This window comes from Alligator mississippiensis, chromosome 2 (genome assembly GCF_030867095.1).
Source record: "Alligator mississippiensis isolate rAllMis1 chromosome 2, rAllMis1, whole genome shotgun sequence".
NCBI lineage: Eukaryota > Metazoa > Chordata > Crocodylia > Alligatoridae > Alligator > Alligator mississippiensis.
In genome coordinates, this window is record NC_081825.1 from 18,472,183 (window position 1) to 18,490,999 (window position 18,817).

Sequence of the window (18,817 nt, forward strand, 5' to 3'; positions counted from 1 at the left end):
TATAAGTAGAGGGAGTTTTATAGGTTGCAGTGGAACAAAGGACTTGGAAATCCATGCGTTCTCAGAATATGTGTTGTAGCTGCCTTTTAGTTTGAGTTCTATCAAGAAATAAAATATTGTCTCTTCTCCAAGCACCCAGTTTATCAAAGCATTTAAACACATCCTTAAATTAAGTAAGTGATTCTCAACCATGAGGGCCTTTCAAGGGTGCCACAGAGTGCCTCACAGTGTTGGCACTGTTGGATGTGCAAACATCGTTCACAAGATTAAACCCAGGGATTTCAAACAGAAATCTGCAGTGTTAAAACATTCTGACTGTTGTGATCTTTTTGGGTTCTTTGCAACAGGAGAATTGCTCTATTTTTTTCCATAGTAAAAAAATAAGTGAAAACGAGGAGCTGACATTTTTTCAAGACGTTCTTGAGTCTATTGAGGTTGAAAACGACTGATTTAAGTGTTTTGCTGAAGACAGATTGCTTCCTGATTCAGGTTCCTGGTTTATTTTTTGAACCTGACCCATTAAAACCTGACTTTTTTCAAATCCTTTAAAATAAGGTGAAAAATATCAGCAATGTACTCCTTTTTTAAACCTGCTATTGGGGCATCCACCCAGATACTGAATTAAATCCTTGATGACCACATTCACCTTTTACGTTTGTAAAAATCGTTCTCTGGTTTCATTGCTGTGTTTAGATATACGTGTATTTTTTGTGTTATTTTTTTTGAGGTAGCTAAGTAACTCCATTGAGCTCCAGAGAGAAGGGCAAGGTGCCTTTCGTGCAACCCTCCTCAAAACAAAGCTGTCAGAAATGATGGATGATGGGGCTCTGTCCACAGCCGAAGCCTCAGACCCCAGCTGCTCCCAGTCCAGAGTGTAAAGTCAATTTGTTCTTTTAATAAAGTCTCCCCTAAACGTGTTTTGTAAAAATGGTTGCTTGCTTTGTCACAAAACACTTTCATTATCGCTTTTAAAAAGAAAGGCTTACTTTTCAATGGCAGTTCCATTCAGTTTGGTTTTCTTGTAGTCTGGGCTTGTTCCTGTTTGGTCGGTTTATGATACAAAAGCCAAAATACACAAATCTTGATCATTTGGCAAACAGCTTGGGTAAAACTATGTATTTTTCATGGATGAATTGTGCAGCTGCATGGGGTTTGTTTTCTAATGGATTAAATTAGCAAGCGCCTCCATCAAGGTCAATAAACAAAGAACAGTGCCCAGTCCTGCAAGTGTGAGACTGTATTTGGGGCCTGTAGAATTGCAGGCCGGAAACTGGCACCATAGAAAGCGTTTTCAGGTTGCAACACAGGCCAGCAAAATTGAGACGAGCAATATATTTTTTTTTAAAAAGTCGTAACTGGCTGGCCCTGTTCCTTTTGCTCAGCAAGGGTGTGTCCAGGGTCTGATGGCAATGTGGCATTAATGGATAACGTCAAGATGAGAGCTGGTACAAAACGAATGGAACATTGGATTTCTTTATAAAGTCGTTGTTGTTGTTATTTAATGAAAATAATATACTTTTCAGGGAAATATTGAGCGTTCTTTAATTTTAAAAGGCTAAGAAGATAAAAAATACAAAATATATTGGCCAAAACATGAGTTTTTGGGGTAGTTCAGAAATCTTGTCACAGCACGTTATGTCTAACCCATTTTAATTTGGGTTAGACTCCCAGCTAGACTACATCTCCCATCATGCACCATGAGCCAGAATGTCCATGATGTTTCACCTTTGTGCTTTCTCAAATTTTTGGCCAAAATATTTCAGTATTTGAATTTGCACGTATGTTCGTGTTATGTTTTGCTGAGCTGCGATCACAAGACCCAGCTGTAACAGGGCAACTAACTGATTCACTGTTAGGTCCTCATCTAGAATAGACCAGGCAATGATCTGATCTGTTGATGCAACCACACCACAAAACAGATCTAAATCCAGACCTGGACTTCCTCACGTCTAAAGCCGAGCCAAGAGCTGTAGGTTTTCACATGGACCCCTGGGTCTCCTCTCTTGGTCATTATTAGTTATTGTTCACTGTGTTACCTTTGTACCCAAGAGCCCGAGTCTTGGACAAGTCCCATTGTGGCATGTGCACTACAAATACAGTACAAAAGAGATGGACCTTGCCTTGAAGAACTGGTCATCCAGGTATGAAACGAGACAGGCAATGGATACAAACAGGTGGGGGAGGGTAGTGTGATAATGTTGAACATACTAAGCCATGGGGGATGAAGTCCTGGTCCTGTTGAAGTTGATAGGAGATTTGCTGTTGATCTCAGCAGGGGCTAGAGTTTCACCAGGGTTTCAGTGGCAGGATAGTGACTCTTCCTTTAAATGGTGAAAATCAGGATCAGGATGGGTTCAGCCGAAGTCAGGGCTTGGGGTGGCACTGGTGCTAAGGCTCACGCATGGTTGACAGCTCAGAGGTCACAAGTTTGAGGCCACAGCAGAAACGCTTACGGTGTGGGCCTGTCAGATTCCAGCGAATCTGCAAATTCTGCTAAATACTTCATTGTACAAGGACACACAAAAGGAAATGAAGTAGATCAGCCAGTGCAAAATCTGTTGGGAAATTGAATGCTAGCATTGCAGTGTTCACGTGCCATCCTAGCTTTTGTTAGAAGTGACAGAAGTTAAACGTATACTTGAATATGAGATCTCGCAATTCGAGATTTTTTTTTTTTCTTTTGTACAGCGGTCTGCAGAAATCATCAGTATGCCACAATACTGTGTCGTGGCTACAAGTAGCTGGTTCTCTGGTGCATGTTCAGCCTTTGGTTTTTCTCTAGTGCCTTTCCTTGCTAGACGGTAAAGTGTGATGCAGTGGAGAGCTACTGAGAGGGCAGGTTAAGCTTTAAAACTCACTTTTTTTTTTCTAATGCAGCCTTCTCTTTTGACTGCTCCCTTGGTTTCCTTCACCCACATTGCATTTGCCATCACATCACACTGCATTCCTGGAACCTCCTTTCCATTAATGTCCATCCAGTTCCCTCCCTTTCACAGGTCTTTGAAAAATTTCTATCATAGTAACTACACACAAGTCTGGGTTTGTTCTGCACAGCAGGGAGCCAGCAAGTGGGGCTTCCCTCGGTGGTGCACGAGTGCGGGAGCTGCATGCGAGCTGCACAGAGCCCTGCACAGTAGTGGGGGCCAACCAGGCTGCACTCCTCACCCCCACATGCATTGGGCACTAGTGCCCCAAGTGCCCTCACCTGCTGCACCATGGTGGGGGAGGAGGGGAGCATGTAGGGGGGTCTCTGCAGCTGCCCCCACCCCACACACCCCCGCCTTGCCTCCAAAACCCCTGCACATATCCACACCCCAACCACACACAATATACAAGAGTAAGACTTTATTTTGAGCTATGAAGCAATCATCTCTATAATACGCTACACAAACATAAATCTTGACAAATAACATTTTTGTAATAAAATTAAAATATTTTATAGTAGGTGTTTGACTTTTAGTGTATGATTTGGTTTTTTCTGATTCCAAGATGGCAATCCTCCCCTCCCAAAAGGAGTATTTCCAGAGGCCAAAAGGAGGGACTTCTGGTGGCAAAGGTCAGGAGATGGGGTGGGACCTCTGGTCCCAAGACAAGGGATGGGGCTACCCTTGCAGCCCTTGACAGCTCACCAAAACTCATCAAGCGGCCCTCCAGCCAAAATAATTGCTCCTCCTGCTCTAGGCAGAGAGCAGCAGGAGCAGAGCACAAACAAGTTCTTGCCCTCCATGGGGAGAAATATAGCTGATAAAACCCTCTGGGGAGAGGAAGCAGACAACTCAGAAGTACAGTGGCTTTTATAGTGCTTGGCGGTCAAAGATGTTATGTAAGCACACAGGGTCAAATCATATACCCGTTGAAATTGGTGAGTTCATTGCCATTGACTTTTGTATCTAGAGTAAAATTCTGGTTTCACTGAAGCCCTGGGAGTTACCTTTTAGGGGTAAGAAACATTTAAGTATTCAGGCACTCCACAAATAGTCATCACAAAAGCATCTTATCCAATGAGTTCTTTTTCTTTGTCTTCCTTGTAAAGAAAATTTAATTTAAAATTGGCTTGAGTAACTTTTGTTTTCTTAATTGAAAGAAGAGGAACAGCCCCAGGCCCAATCGCTCATGGATGGAGTTTCAGTTCAGTGAAAATATCTATGGCAGGATTATAAATCTGAGCGAAGCGGGGAAAGACACGATTCTTTTAATGGCTTTGCTGACAGAAAAGCAAAATGCATGTTCCATCCTGTTACGTTTTAGTGGAGACGGGATCTGGCCCAACAATAGGAGTGCGAAGTCGAGGACCCTTGGACTATTGCAACTTGAGGTTCTAGGGCAAGATGCATTAGCGTTCACACTACAGATTGTGGACTTGGTGGCACCAGCTCCGTAGTTGTTTGTTTCTAATGCCGCTAACGTTTCACTGTTTCATCTGTACTAGAACGGTGTTGATTTCATTGACAGTAGCCCAACCAAGCAAGGCAAGCATGGTACAACTTCAAGTCAACACATGCAAGTGAACCATTAAGAATATACTTAGTGGCATACTGTAGGCCTCTAGCATGCAAGGGCCAATGCTTGCATTTGCGCCCCGGCCCGCGGCAGATCGCCAAGCAGGGGGGTGCTCAACCGCTAAGCCCTGAAACACTGGCAGCGAAACTGGAAGTTCACTCCCCACCCGAGCACAGCCAGCACCCCACACCAGGCCGGCACCCAGGGGCATGCCCACCCCCCACCCTACCTCCCCCGTCAGTACACCACTGAATGTAGTAGGTCTGAACTGCTCCAAGACAGTGTGGTGCTACCATTGGAACTGGACCCAGTTGGACAGTCTTCAGTGAAATAAAAATTCTTTGCAAAAATCCTGGTTCATTGACTCGAAAATATGTTCTCAAAACCTCTAGGGTTTGATGAACATCTGCTGAATCTAGGAACCCTTCTTGGGGACTTCTGAGTGATCTTGCCTTTGGAGCAGGGACATGTGTAGCTCTTTTCAACTGCTCAGTAAAGTAGATGCTTTTAACAATTCCACTGTTCAGCAGCAAAACTGGCCAGAAAGTCAATTCCACAAAGCAGTTTTCATCGATTCATAGACGTTAGGGGCTGGAAGGGACCTCGCAAGATCAAGTCCAGCCCTCCTGCCATGGGCAGGAAGTCTGCTGGGGTCAAATGACCCCCACAAACTAAGCATCCAAATGCCATTTGAATGAGTCTGGACTAGGTGCTTGCACCACCTCTGGGGGGAGTCTGTTCCAGTTGCAGTGTTTGGGAAGCTATTAGTTCACATTAAATTTAAAAAAACATTTGATTTTGGTTTGATTCAGACCAAAACCGGATTTTTAAATAAAATATCTGGCAAATTGAAACTTTATTTTTCTAGCCAGCTCTAATTAGAATTCACTGAACCACTGGTGGTCACCCATTCATAGTTTTCATTTCCTGAAGAGTTGGGCATGGTTTTCCCCCAAGTATTCTTGTTTATGAAATCAGATGCCAGAGCTAACATTGTTAGTAGTGCCATTTAGGCATTTTGGTCATCTGATGCTTCCTTGATCTCTATTTATGTCTATATTTATCTATTTATTTTCTCCCTCACAGAATATCTAAGGAGCGAGACTGCCTTTCTGGAAGAATTGGTGTTTGGAAGTGGAGATACCATTGAACTTTCCTGTAATACCCAGGGCTCTTCTATGTCTGTTTTCTGGTTTAAAGATGGTATTGGGATTGCACCTACCAACAGAACTCACATTGGACAAAAACTGTTGAAGATAATTAACGTGTCATACGATGATTCTGGGCTGTACAGTTGCAAGCCAAGACAATCCAGCGAGGTCCTGGGTAACTTTACAGTCAGAGTAACAGGTAAGTGCTGGAATGCAGATGTTTTTTTCTTTTCTTTTTTTAATTGTATTCCTCCAGGTGTTCAAAGAATATAAGAGATGTCATACTGGGTCAAGACCATGGGCCCATCCTGCTCCCAGTGTTTGGTATCTCAGTGATACAGAGTGAATTTGGGGAAAGCCTGTCCATCCTGATCTTCCCATACAGCTTCCAGCATTTAGAGGTCAAGAGGTCTTAATGTGGATGCTGCAGTGGACTGTTCTGTATTCTTTCTTCTTGCTTCGTAGGTTTCTATTTGAATTCTTAACTCCTAGGAAAGTCAAAGTAGGCCCAAGGAAACCCAATTTTCTGTAATAAATGTTACAAGTCTAGATATAAATACCATGAATGCTATAGAAATGGTGCTACCCAGGGAAAAACTTAAACCGCTCCGAATGCTTGATAAGCATTTTGAATTGAGCATTTACATAAAGGCACCTCTTTGAGGCTTAAGGAGACTGACCTTTTCTTTCCATATGCATAGGAGAAATCAGTGCCAAAGTCAGGAATAGAACCTAGCAGTCCTACCCACTCTCCCCCTGTCCTAGCAAAGAGATCACATCCATCCTGGCTACACTCATCTAGGAAATCCTGCTTTTGCATGCCATTTATCTGGAATCTGGTGCCTCACCTACCAGCCTGAATTGAAACAGAACAAAACTTTCAAACAAACCTGGATCGATAAAAGCTGCTACTGCCGTTTGCTCAACCTTCTCTCACATGGTGAGGACAAAGAGGGCTGAACAGGCACACGCTGCTCCAAGGGGCCAAATGATTCTTGCTTATTAATTCCTAAGTCCTTACTTAACTAAGAATGCCCATTATTATAGTACCACTGGACAGGTGGGGTAGATAAACATCAAAGTTGTCATTGGCTAAGAATGCCAATTAAATAGATTAAAGTCTAAAATGGCAGAAATATCACATACATTTTTTTTTTTAAATGTATGGTTCTAGGCATATTTTCCATTAATCTCTTTTGGAGTTGAATGTAAAGCATATCACAAAACTAAGACCCTGGATAATCTCCAAGTGGATGCTCCAGAAATTTAAGCAACCACTTAAAAAAAATTGTCCCTAAGCTTTTACTGTACATAATTCCTCCCAGAAACCCTCTACTGATAAGAACCCAACTGCATGCCCAAGACATTCACCCCACCGTATGGGGTCTGCCTCAGCAGAAATGTAATATCAGACCAAAGATAAAACCAAAGTGGCTTAACAATAAAAAATGAATTCCCACCCCCCCCCCTTTTTTTTTTTTTGTTGATTTTCTGCAAGTCTTGACAACCATCTGTTTTTAATTGAACCTCATTGGAAATGGCTGTGAACATTTCAAGGTCATATCAATTAAATAGTTACAGAAGTATTTGCCTCTTGAAAAGCTTCCTTGAAAGAGGAGTGATTATTGGGGATGGGGAAAATATCCAAGGAACTGCAGATTGTTAGGAATGTTTGTATCTTCTTTTTCAAAAGTGACATTAAAATACTTCGGAGACCAGGGGGCAGCACAAAGGCAGCGAAGGGCAGCTGGTTACACACTCAAAGCGAACCAGCTGCCAGAGCAAAAAGTTGGTAAAGTGAGAAATTGTTTGTAATAGTGGAAAGGCTGATAATCCCCTGCTTTTTTAAAGTTTAAGCCCCCTTTTTTTTTCTCCTCTTGGCTAATAATAGCTAATAACTGCTTGAGAACAAGAGGGTAACCTGAACCTGCGTTCTGACAGTATTAGGCATCTTTGATTCTATTAGTCTACTGTCGTTACCACCAAAGTGCTGATCGTGGGGGGGTTCCAGCTTTAGCTGTCAGCAACACTGTTTTCAACTTTGAAGCTCCTGCGTTGTGTGATGTTAGTGGCGCCTGTTATATTCACTTACATGTCTTGATAATTATTATTGATTGCTCAGTGGTGGACTCTAAGCAGAGCTGTAATTGGAGACGTGCGGTTTACATTCCCACATCTTAAAGGGAACATCAGTGAATGATTATAATTACTTCAATATCTAAATAAATATTGAGTGAGATTTGGGACCACAGTTCTCTGAGTAACACTGATGGAAATCTGAAGTAACAAACTAGTCGCCCAGGATTTACACTGTCTAGATAAAACCAGTGGGGATGCATAGGGGGTGCATGTGCACCCCCTGAGAGTGCTGGTGCACCCCCTGACAGGCAGCGTTCCCCGCTTAGGCAATGAGCCGGGGGGGCAGGCAGGAGTGCCAGTGCCCACCCCCCTGCAAGCACTGGCCAGGGAGTGGGGGCGCCAGGTGAAGCGCCACTGGCATTTCCAGGAGCACCACTTGCACTTCCCAGTCGGCACAGTTGGCCACAGGAGGACTCCCGGTCTGGGAGATCGGCTGCGGGGGGACCCTCCCCTCCCCCCGGTCGGCGAGATTGGCCATGGGGGACCTCACCCCTGCCCCAGTCACTGACTGGCCGCTGGGAGGGGGGGGGCATGTGCCCCCCTTGACTCAAGTGGCACCAGTTGCCCATGGTAAAACTAGACCCTTTGTATTGGGAGGCTGGAAGGAATTTAGAATAGTTTCTAAACAGAATTAAGTCTTTAATAAATGGTGCTAGAATCAGGAAGCAGCATAGGTCTTGTCTGTCAGCAGATATTAGTGATCAGTAGGCACAGAAGTGAATTTTACAGTAAGTCTGCATTAAATTCCAGTTGACTTCTGCTAGTGGACACTAAATGGGACGGCTTACTCCACTTCCAGAGTGGACTCAATAAACACTATATAGCTTCTCTATGCAAGCAACTATGTGGAGTGTAGAGTAGCTAACATGGTGTTAATTCACATCTGAACTGGTTTTGATTTCCCAGCCCTTAATTCTGCTTCCACGTTTCCATTTGACACTGAAAGTGAGAATCAATGTTTGCATTGGGAAGCACTGGAAATCGGAGAGAGTGCAAGTTTGTTTTTTTTAACCTAAATTCTGAAACTTTAATTAAAGAATACAGTAATTTATTCATGGAATTTAATGTAACTTATACTTTTGTCCTTAAAACTTGTGGTCCTAGATGTGGCTGCCTCTTAAACATCAGAACACTTACAATTAGAGCTGCCTCAAAATTGATCTTGCTTGCTACTTACTACTTAGTTGTTACCGTAGTCATTTAGTACTTGCATAACCAAGTACTAGTCTAATTGACTGTGCAGTAACTAGTGTTACTACACAGTAGCATCCCAGCACTGGCCTAGCGATGCTTACTGCACAGTAGCTAGTTACTGTTGCGCAGTATGTTCACATCATGGTTTGTGCCCAGTGACGCTACTGCACAGTAGTAATGAGCTACTGCGTAACGAGCATCTCGTGCAGGCACAGCCACTGAGGCTTCAGGTTCTGCAATCTTTTCATGCCCAGAGCTGCATGGTCAGTTGGGTTATGGATTCATGGCAAAGGATCCCGGGTCTCTGGCATGTCCTGCAGGTTGGTTTTGTCAAAAGAAAGCATACAGCAACCCAAGACCAAGGCTTTTTTTAAAAAACAAGAACGCCTAAAAGTTAAGCTACTGTGTTCATCTCTAGGTACTTACCTGAGTTCTGTGATTTACAAAAAGAAACATACTGAGTGCCCACAGACTTCACTTCCACACTCAGCATTTTTAAACAACCAGGTTACCTTATTTAGATATCTAAATATGAGTTTAGACTCCTAATTCCAAACCCCCGCTTCTCACTGTGACTCCTAAAAAGACTCACCATTTTAAGAAAGCAAGATAAGGCTGGTGTGCGTTTTGTTCTGTTCCATTTCATTTCCACCCCTCTCAATGATAACACATGTCCTGATAAGAGAAGAAAACAGCATCCACTCTCACTTCTGGTCCAAGTATATAGTATTGAATTCATAATTTGTTCTGTTTCTGGTATACTTTGAAGTATGTACGTATCACTGCAATCCCATATGGTAAAATAAGGGTAACCAAATATCATGCTTCAAGGCACAGGATCAGGAAGGATTTTACTCATTTCCACTCTCTTTATGGTAGACAGTTTGCTATGTTCTTTTGCCTTCATCAGGAACTATAGCAAATACTGCCGAACAAGAACATTTAAATGGATGCTTAGCTCTCAGGAAATCCCATGAGATTTCAGCGTGTGCTGCTTTAAGTGACGTGCCTGCTTAAATGCTTTTGCTGAATCTGGGCCAAAAACAGGATGCAGGGCATGATGTACCAGTAACCTAGTGCATTACAGCAACATGTTCCTAATTCATTTTTCTGGTGACTATTTCTGACACTCTCTTCAGGTTCTGCAGAGAAGCTTTTTTTTTGTTTGTTTTTTAACATCATAAAGCTCAGCTCTACAGGCAACAATAGAAAACTTGCAAGAGTTCATCTTGGAATGAAGGCTGTTCAACCTGACTTGACCTAACCCAGATGAATTACACTTCTGGCCTCACAATGAACATTCATAAAATTTCCTGCTTTGTGGAGTATAATGCCAACTCTTAAACAGTTGTAGCAAAATATAAGAGTAGCTGCATAGATAGTGTCATGCCATTTTGTTAATGCTTACTGGTGATTATGAAAACCATATGTTAACTACAGTTTAAAAAATTAACATTAACTCATACAAAGCTTGGTGGGCTCTACAGAGTAGTTAGTGCGGGAGGGGAGAGGGGACATGAGACATCATTGCAGGCAACTCCAAAAATGTAAACAAGATGCTAGACAGTGTTAAAGCGACTATATTATAACATCATCATGCAGTTATATGATAGCAGTATGTTCCCAGTCTGTGATAAATAGGGTTCAGTTTTGGTCTCAGAAGATACACTTCTGCATAAAGGATACAGCCAAAAAGAAAAAGTCCAGGAGTCCAGGAAATTTCCTACAGGTTTGGAAAAGTTTCTGCATGAGACGCTCCATCTACACGTGTAGAAAAAGGCACAATGAGATCTAATGCACGATCCACACAGTCAGACCTCCTGCCTTACTGCACAGGAGGTATGATTGTAGGTTTGCCGAATCCTAGCAAGAAGCAAGTTCCCACAGCTGGGAGATGGGCTTTCCAGTAGCTGCAGAGGCTGGAAGCTGGCAGCATCTGCAGTCTCCCAGCCCCAGGGCTCCATGCATCCCTGGGGCTGAGAGATCACATCCAGGCCCCATGACTGCTCAGATCCAGGTGGATCCACCTAGAGTCCCCTTAGTTGGGGGAATCCCAGCCTCAGGGGAGATCCTGCTACACATGCAAAATAAAGCTAAATAGCAACCAGCTATAAAGTGAGTACACATTTTCAAGGTCGAACTTTATAGCTGATTGTAACTTTTTATGACATAAGTAATTTGCACATGTAGCATAAGTAATTTGCACAAGGTAACTGCAATTAACTGGTTAATTCATGTAACGTATAGAGGGAGCCAGAGATGTTAAACGTGTCAGACTGTGTAGCTTAGAAAGAAGATAACAAGAAAGGGCATCAACAACAGAAATGTGTTAAATTAAAGGGATGATACAGAAGTGGTGAATTAGGAACTCCCCTTTGGCTTTTGAGACCTAATGAAAAGGCGAAAGCTTTAAAACAGCCAAAAGGAAATATTTGATTATCTGAAAAGAATCCTTCCCTTTCAGTAAGCTATTCCATTATAGAGCAGGTTTACCTCTTAGGTAATGTATGAACGTATGGTATTCAGTTAAGTCCTTGTGGTTGCAGTGGCAAGGGTACTGGCAGTGCCCTCATCGTCCCCACTTTTATCTATCCGTATGCAAGAGGTTCATGGTGTTCGTGGATTTGTGCCTGGTAGTTGTTGGTGAGGGTTTGAAGGGGTGATTTTGGGGAACCTGGACACACAGCTACCTGCAGCCGCAGGGGATTGGACCACATGGCCCTGTTGGTCACCACAGAGCAGATTGGTCGGCTCCAATGCAGCCATCCTGCGTGACCAGGGGGACAGCAGTGCCGCACAAGCCCCAGAGCTATGGGGTAGCAGGGGGCAGTGGCTCCATCTGGTGAGCCAGTCTGACTCCCCATTGTGCTGCAACACTTCTGTTAGGGGCTTGGTAGTGTCTAGTATCAGAGCTAAGGAGCTGCTCCATATGACATGCAACCTGTCCAAAGTCATCTGGACTGTAGTAGTAATAGTAGTAGTAGCAGTGGCAGCTGCTGTATTATGTTACGTGCTTCTGTGCAAAGGTTTTGGCCAATGGGTCTATCCTGAATGGAGCCCCTGGCTGTCACTGTAGCCTCCCCACAAGCCCGTTCCCTGTGTTGTGACAGAGCAGTGCTCATCACCATGCAGGAAAGCTCTGCCCAGCCCTTCCCTCTCACCTGGTGACTGTGCCAAGCCACCCATACTCCAGCGCTGAAAGCTTCACTGTCAGGCAGAGCAGCACTGGGTAAGGAGTTCCTTTATTGAAGTCTCCTGCCTGTAATTAAGGCCTAATTAAGTGGGGAGGCGGAGTGACAGACTGGGGCTTTTCCCTGCCTGCCTATTCTCCAGCATTGTTACTGGAAAATCCTGCTCTGGGGGATAAGTGGGAAGAATCTGTGTGAAGGATGGTAGAAGGGAAAAACACTCTAATTGAATCATTCCTGTGATTGCACTAGGTCAAAAGCCCTGCACTCAACCTAGGCCTTGACCCTTCAACCCTTTAACACAGGCACTTAAATTAACGCACCATTCACAAGTCTGGTGCCGGATGTTAAGCACCTGCTTAAGTCTTTACCAGACCCCAAAGTCTTGCGGTGCTCCAGAGCTCGCTATCTAGGTGTCCGCAGCAACCATGCAGAATCCTTCTTGAAAAAAAAATACAGGTTAACCTTCTTCAGACACTGTAAATGAGTGGGGGGGGAAACGAGCAAAAAAGGGCATAAGGCCAAGAGCCTCAAAGCTCTTCATAGTTAGCTTGTTTATTTGCCAGTCATCCCTAACACCAGACTGAGAAAACTCTGGCTGCTGCTAGCTCCGCTGTTTGGGTGGCAGAGTTGACAGCAGCGGGAATGAGAAAAACCTCTCTCGTTTTAATCTTGGATGAAATCCTTACAGAAAACTGCTGGGATGCATCAGGGTTGAGTTTTGATAGGAGCCTGAGCTGACCTCCATATTTTTGTAAATGTGTACTTTGGAGGGTTTGAAAGGGTGGGTTTTTGTTTTGTTTTCTTTTTTTATCCCTCCACCCCCCCACTCCACAAGTGATGGGTTCCCTCTTGGGCCAGCAGCCTCTGCTTGTGAATGCTTTATCCCTGTTCACACAAGTGACTGATAGTATCCAAAAATAGCCAGTTAAGTGCATTGGAGTGCAACTCGATGCAAAAAAAGAGGCTACCTTTTGAAAAGCAGCTTTGTGCTGGTTCTAACACAGTTGACTTTATGCAGCCTTACTTTCCCATGATCTTTTAGCGGTACTGTGACTGTGCAAAAGTACCACAGAAATGAATGGGGGAAACACCAATGGCCTAGCAACTGACTTATGTTTTTTCTCCCTCCCTTTCAAGATTCTCCATCGTCAGGCGATGATGAAGATGATGATGATGAGTCTGAAGATACAGGTAATGGCTGCTTCTTGCATATAAAGTCTTTCTTTTAAAGAAGCCATTTGCACTCAGAAAGGTACGGAGGGGTCTGTGTGTGTTGAATGAAATGTAGGAAATACAGTATTATCCCAAATGGAAGATTTCCAAATCTCCTGATGTAATGTGGTTTATTTGACTCAAGTGACTGAATTCTCTCTGTGGCTCTGCTGTAGACTTGCTGAGACCTTGCACAAGTGATGTAATATTTCTGTGCCTCTGTTTCCCTGTCTGAAAAACAGGGTTCATGCTACTGACTTACCTTTTTGAAGTACTTTGGTATCTAGAAAATTGATCTAAATACCAGTAATATCAGTTGAATGTTTGTGAGGTCACACCTGAACTTTATGAAAAAGATGAAGGGGATGCCATTTAGCACTGAAATTAAAACCCTTCCCTGAGTTTGTTGACTAGACATCATGGAGCATGTGTAGATGAAATGGGGGTTTACTTTGCCTTAAATTGAAATGGTGGGTTTTTAAAAACACTGCTTCAATTTAGGGTGAAGTAAAACCCCATGTTGTGTACACCCGTGTCTTACCTGCCTCTCTGCCGGCAGCAAGGGGAGGGCAAGCTGCCAGTGGGCAGAGCGGTCCCTAGGCTGTGGCGGTGGAGGTATTGCTTCCCTCCATGGCAGCAGTGGTAGGTCCAGTATATTTGTAATAAGGCCTTACATTTGCATTCCAAACCATCTAGATGGAATTGATTTTATAACCTTAGCATCACGAGCTATGGTTATAACCTCGCCTTTTCTTTAAATTCTGGACAAACCAATTATACCATTGTTTTGAACTACCAAGATATTCCAGCTCCTGAGAATGTGGTCCTGTGGAGGTCGGGGGTAGTGTTTAAAGCCCTTCTAATGCATGATCTTCACCTTGGCCAGGGGAGCAGAGGGATGCAGGAGACTAGACCTCTCATTCCCTAGAGACTAGTCAAAAGACTGGGTTTGCTGGTGCCATGAGCAACCCTGCTTTGTGATGTTCACCCTGTTATGCTGTTACGGAAATCAGGGCAAAACGTGAGCCTTGTCTTGCTGCCCCTGTTGCAGCGAATTCCTTTTACTCCTTGCACTTGGTAGGTTAAGTGCCGTGTCATTTATTAGAATCATTACATGCTTCATAGGCGTTAGCGTTGTGTTTTATTATGCACATTACATTTCTGCAAAGCGAGCTGGTTGCATCTGTGTGTTTTTAATAAATAAATGTCTTATATTTGAACTCCAGATCAGCTATGTACATTGGCAGAAATTCAGCATGACTGGAAAATTTCTTCTACCCGCAGCATTAGACATCCAGGACTCTTTAAAAACAGGTCTCCCACTGTAATAAATTTGTAGCCGTGTGACTTGGGAAAGGTGGACAGTAATTGTGAGTTATGGTGCCAGCCAGTCCATCAGCAGCAATTTGTGGTTTTTCTGATAGCCTCTAATTAAGGGCTTGATTCTCCAAAGTAACGATCACCTCCTGAAAAGTTCTCAGCACCCTTGCGGCCAGTTCAGACCAGTGAGTATTGCAAATGATCAGCTGTTGTCTGGATTAGTCCTTCGCATAGAGAAACTCATTGATTTAGCACAATTTATCATTCTTTGCGGTCTTTTTTAATGTGGTTTATGGTAAGTGGTTTCCTCTCTTAGCAACAGGTATCACAAAACATGGGCTGTTTGTAGTACAAAAGGACACCTTTTTCTTAAATTAAAAAGAAAACAACCCACAGCTTGCCCCATGTATTTATAGATTACGTTCTGGGGCTTCTTGACTTGAAGGGTTTCTTTTTTTAGCATGGAAGGTAACCACTAGCTTCACATAAAGGCCCTGCTATAAAAACCTGGATTCTCCTCTGTCAAAAAATGATCGGTTTGATTAGCATGCCCAGTCAGAAAGCAGTAATGTCTTGTGGCTGGAGAGGATCTGAAAGTGCTTTTCACATCAGATATAGGTTGGACCCTCCAGTTACTCATGACAGGTCCTTTGTTCAGTATTGGGAGCCAATTTGTTAACGTCTTTACTGGCACAGGGACACTTTGGTGATTGTGGGAAGGGGAAGAAGGGGAATGCAGAAGTATAGCATTTCTACCTAAATAAATGCTCCTGTGTCATTTTCAAAGCCACCTATGTCTAGGGGGAACCATGGGGTTTAGGAGCCTCACCCTGTGCTTTTCCACAGGGTCCAGGCCCCCCAGAAGTATATAGTAGAGTCATAGGGCTGGAAGGGACATCTAGTCTACCCCCTCGATCGAGGCAGGATCACCTCTGTCTAAACTGTCCCAGACAAGTATTTGTCTAATTTGCTGTGATGGAGAGTCCACAGTGTCTTCCAGTGTTTAACCATTTTCCTTGTTAGAAAGTTCTTCCTAGTGTCCAACCTAAACCTCACTTGTTGAAATTTAAGTTAGCTCCTTCTTGCCCTCTCCCATTGGCAGAGTTTGCTGTCCTGTTTACAGTAAACCTTTTTTTGTGAGGACTGTTATCAGATCCCTTCTCAGGCTTCTCCTCTCTGGACTAAATCCCAATTCTTCCAATCTTTCTTCATGCACTGTTTTCTAGACCTCAGTCGTTTTTACCCTCCTCTGGGCTCTTTTTATTTTGTTCACATCTTGTGGATTATTCTCCCCACAGTAGAGACAGTACTGTGACCCTTAGTTTTCAGTCCACTGTTTTATCACAGGTCTCACAGTACTTGGTGTTTTGGGGTTTTTTTCTTGAAGCCCCAGCTTCTGGTGGTGTTGACTACGTGATGATAACCTCAGTTTACTTCTGTTTTAAGAAGTTTTTAGGACCCAATGATACAGAATAAAACTTGAGAAGATGGCCTGGAAACGACAAACCTTGAATGCAACTGTTTTGATGTTATGATTTTTAAGCATGTGAACACTTAGGGCCTGACTTTAGGATTTCTAAACAGATTCATAGGCTGGAAGAGACCTTACAAGACCATCGGGTCCAGCCCCCCTGCACTTGGGTAGGAAAGGCTGCTGGGGTATAGATTCATAGGGGTATAGATTCATAGATGTTAGGGGCTGGAAGAGTGGGGCTGGCAGCACTGCAGTTCCCTATCAGCACAAAATCCCTCCTTGGGGAAACAGATACAAAGCACAGAAACCCCCTGTCGAAAGCCCAGACAATTCATGTGCATGGAGTTCCCTGCTCTTTTCATTTCCTTTAAGCAACTTCTCTGCACAGCAGGGTGGCAGGGGAATCTTTCAAAACAAAATCTGTAATTTCAAATGGGTTGGCTGTCTCCATATTACAAATTGTAAGTGTCCATATTACAAATTGTGATTTGTGATTGAAACACAAGTGTTATCTGCAGCTGGTTGGGTTTTTCATTCTTTCTTTCTAGCACTAAAGCAAAACCAAAACTCTCCCGTCAGCCTCCTGCTCCCTGACTGTATCTGTTTGTTCGGAGGCCCTGCTGGCTAGCCACTGCACCTTCAAAGAGCCAGTGTAATCTCCAATTAAATCTGGCTGTGTCCTGAGAAGCATCAGCTGGGAAAATTACACAATTAGTTGATTCTGTCTGAGGCAGAATTTTGTGACAGCTACTAATTGTTAAATGAGTGCTCAGCTCCATTAATTATCCCAAGTATGGCTCCCATTTTTAATTGGTCATACAAGGAAGCTGGGTGCTAAGAGTCTTTGACAAATAAAACAGATCACCCGGCTGGGTATTTGTCAATCAAAAAGGATTTAAATGATATTTGCTGTTTCATTTCTTTCACACCAGCGCATGCAGAATTGCTGTCCATGATTAGAGAGAATTTGTTTTAAAATTCACTTTAGTAAAGATGAAACAGTTGCATTCCAAGAACTTTTGGGTTTGTAATTTATGTTTGGGGGGGGGGAATTATCAGTATTTTCTCCCTTTAAAGGGATCTGAGTGCATGTTATACGGAAAGCATAAATGTTTTGTTAGCTACTCGTGATAATGCACGTTGTTCGGACAGTGACACAGTGGTGCAGGGTTAGTCTTCATAACTACTCTGTTACTTGGCAACATAATGAGTCTGTGTGAAATATTGTGGTAATGCAGCTGTACTGCTTCTGGGACCCAAGCTGGCATAGGTATCTGCAAGGTGCTGTGTTAGACTGTGTAGACGTACCCTTATTCTTCCACCTAACCTGGTTCCACTTGTTTCTGGGTTGTACAGGATTGGAGATTCAGCACAGGATTTCCAGCATTTCCAAGGCCTTTTCAGTTGTGTGGAACATGACTCAAAAGCAGGGATGTTACAGCATGGAATAGAGCAGTTAATTTAATCCTTGTGTGTCGAGTCCTGCTAGCGCTCCCCTAGTAGCAGTCTTACTGGCTTGACATTTTTTAGGGTTGAATCCTGCCGCTATCCAGTGACAAAACTACCATTCACTTCAGTGAAGATATTTGTAACCAATGATTGATGCGACCTGGACTGCTGTCCTGAAATGTGAACCTTGGTGAATTTTGATCCGACTGAAGCTAATTCTCCCCCCGCTCAGAAAGTCCCAAACCTTAGCCTGCCCTGCTCCCGCAAGGCTTGGGCGGCAGACGCGGGAGAAGGGGGGTGCAGGCCACATAAAGTATAACATGACACAGAGCTGAGTCGTCGTCATGAAGCGAACACGCATCTCTGGTGCTTTGTGATGCATGAAGCCAAAGGTTGAACTCTCCCTGCACCTGCACAATGCAGCTATCTGATTACACCTCTGTGCCTGGATGAGTGTCACTGCCTCTATAAAATGGGATTTATTATACACGGATACTTTAATAAAATAGCAACCACCAGGCTCTTTAGCTCAGATGCTTTAGTGGGCACAAATCAGGACCATTTCTTCCAGTGTCTGGCCTTTTCCTGAACTCTACCCCTGTCACCTAGTTAACATTCCTTTAAATTTGTGCAACAGTACAGTGGGGTAATGAAGGCATACAGCAAAGGGGAAAGCTTTCAGCAAGGGAAAGGAACGTAACTCTCCCATTTGGGGGAGACCAAGATGGAGCCCTAGGACTCCTTGATGTGTCCGATACAGAAGTGAAAAAATCAACTCTCAGCCCCTCACCAATACTAGTCCCAGTAGGATAAGGCCGTGTTTAACTAGTGTACTGAAGAATGGAGCACGTCAAGCCTTTTAGCTGTCAAATTCCAGTAGCTATGAATTTGCCAATTAAGTGGTCATGTGAAACAGGGATGAATGTAGCCTGCTGAGCTAAAAGATAATGTTGGCCTCAGGAGATGCTTTTAAATATGTGACCTAAAAACATATGCTCTGAGCACCTGGAGGAAAGCCATTCAGCAGCCTAAGTAGAATTGCAGCCAGCGCATTGCTGGCCAATTCCATTTCACCTCCGGACCATTGTGCATATATATGCTTGCAGCCTGAGCACAGCGTACCCGATAGACTCCATCCATGCACCTCCTGTAAACTCCGCACGGGGTCCAGTTACAGCACTAAGATG

At 43.6% G+C, this 18,817-nt stretch overlaps 1 protein-coding gene across 5 annotated transcripts in view; it reads left to right on the top strand.

Moving 5' to 3' along the window:
* FGFR3 (fibroblast growth factor receptor 3) overlaps positions 1-18,817 on the top strand; it is an 84,931-nt gene that overhangs the window by 26,177 nt on the left and 39,937 nt on the right. For all 5 annotated transcript variants that reach the window (XM_059721481.1, XM_059721482.1, XM_059721483.1 and 2 more), the window contains 2 exons: positions 5,587-5,850; positions 13,313-13,366. In XM_059721481.1, coding sequence (XP_059577464.1) covers positions 5,587-5,850; positions 13,313-13,366 — 318 coding nt within the window. The remainder of the gene's footprint in view (positions 1-5,586; positions 5,851-13,312; positions 13,367-18,817) is intronic.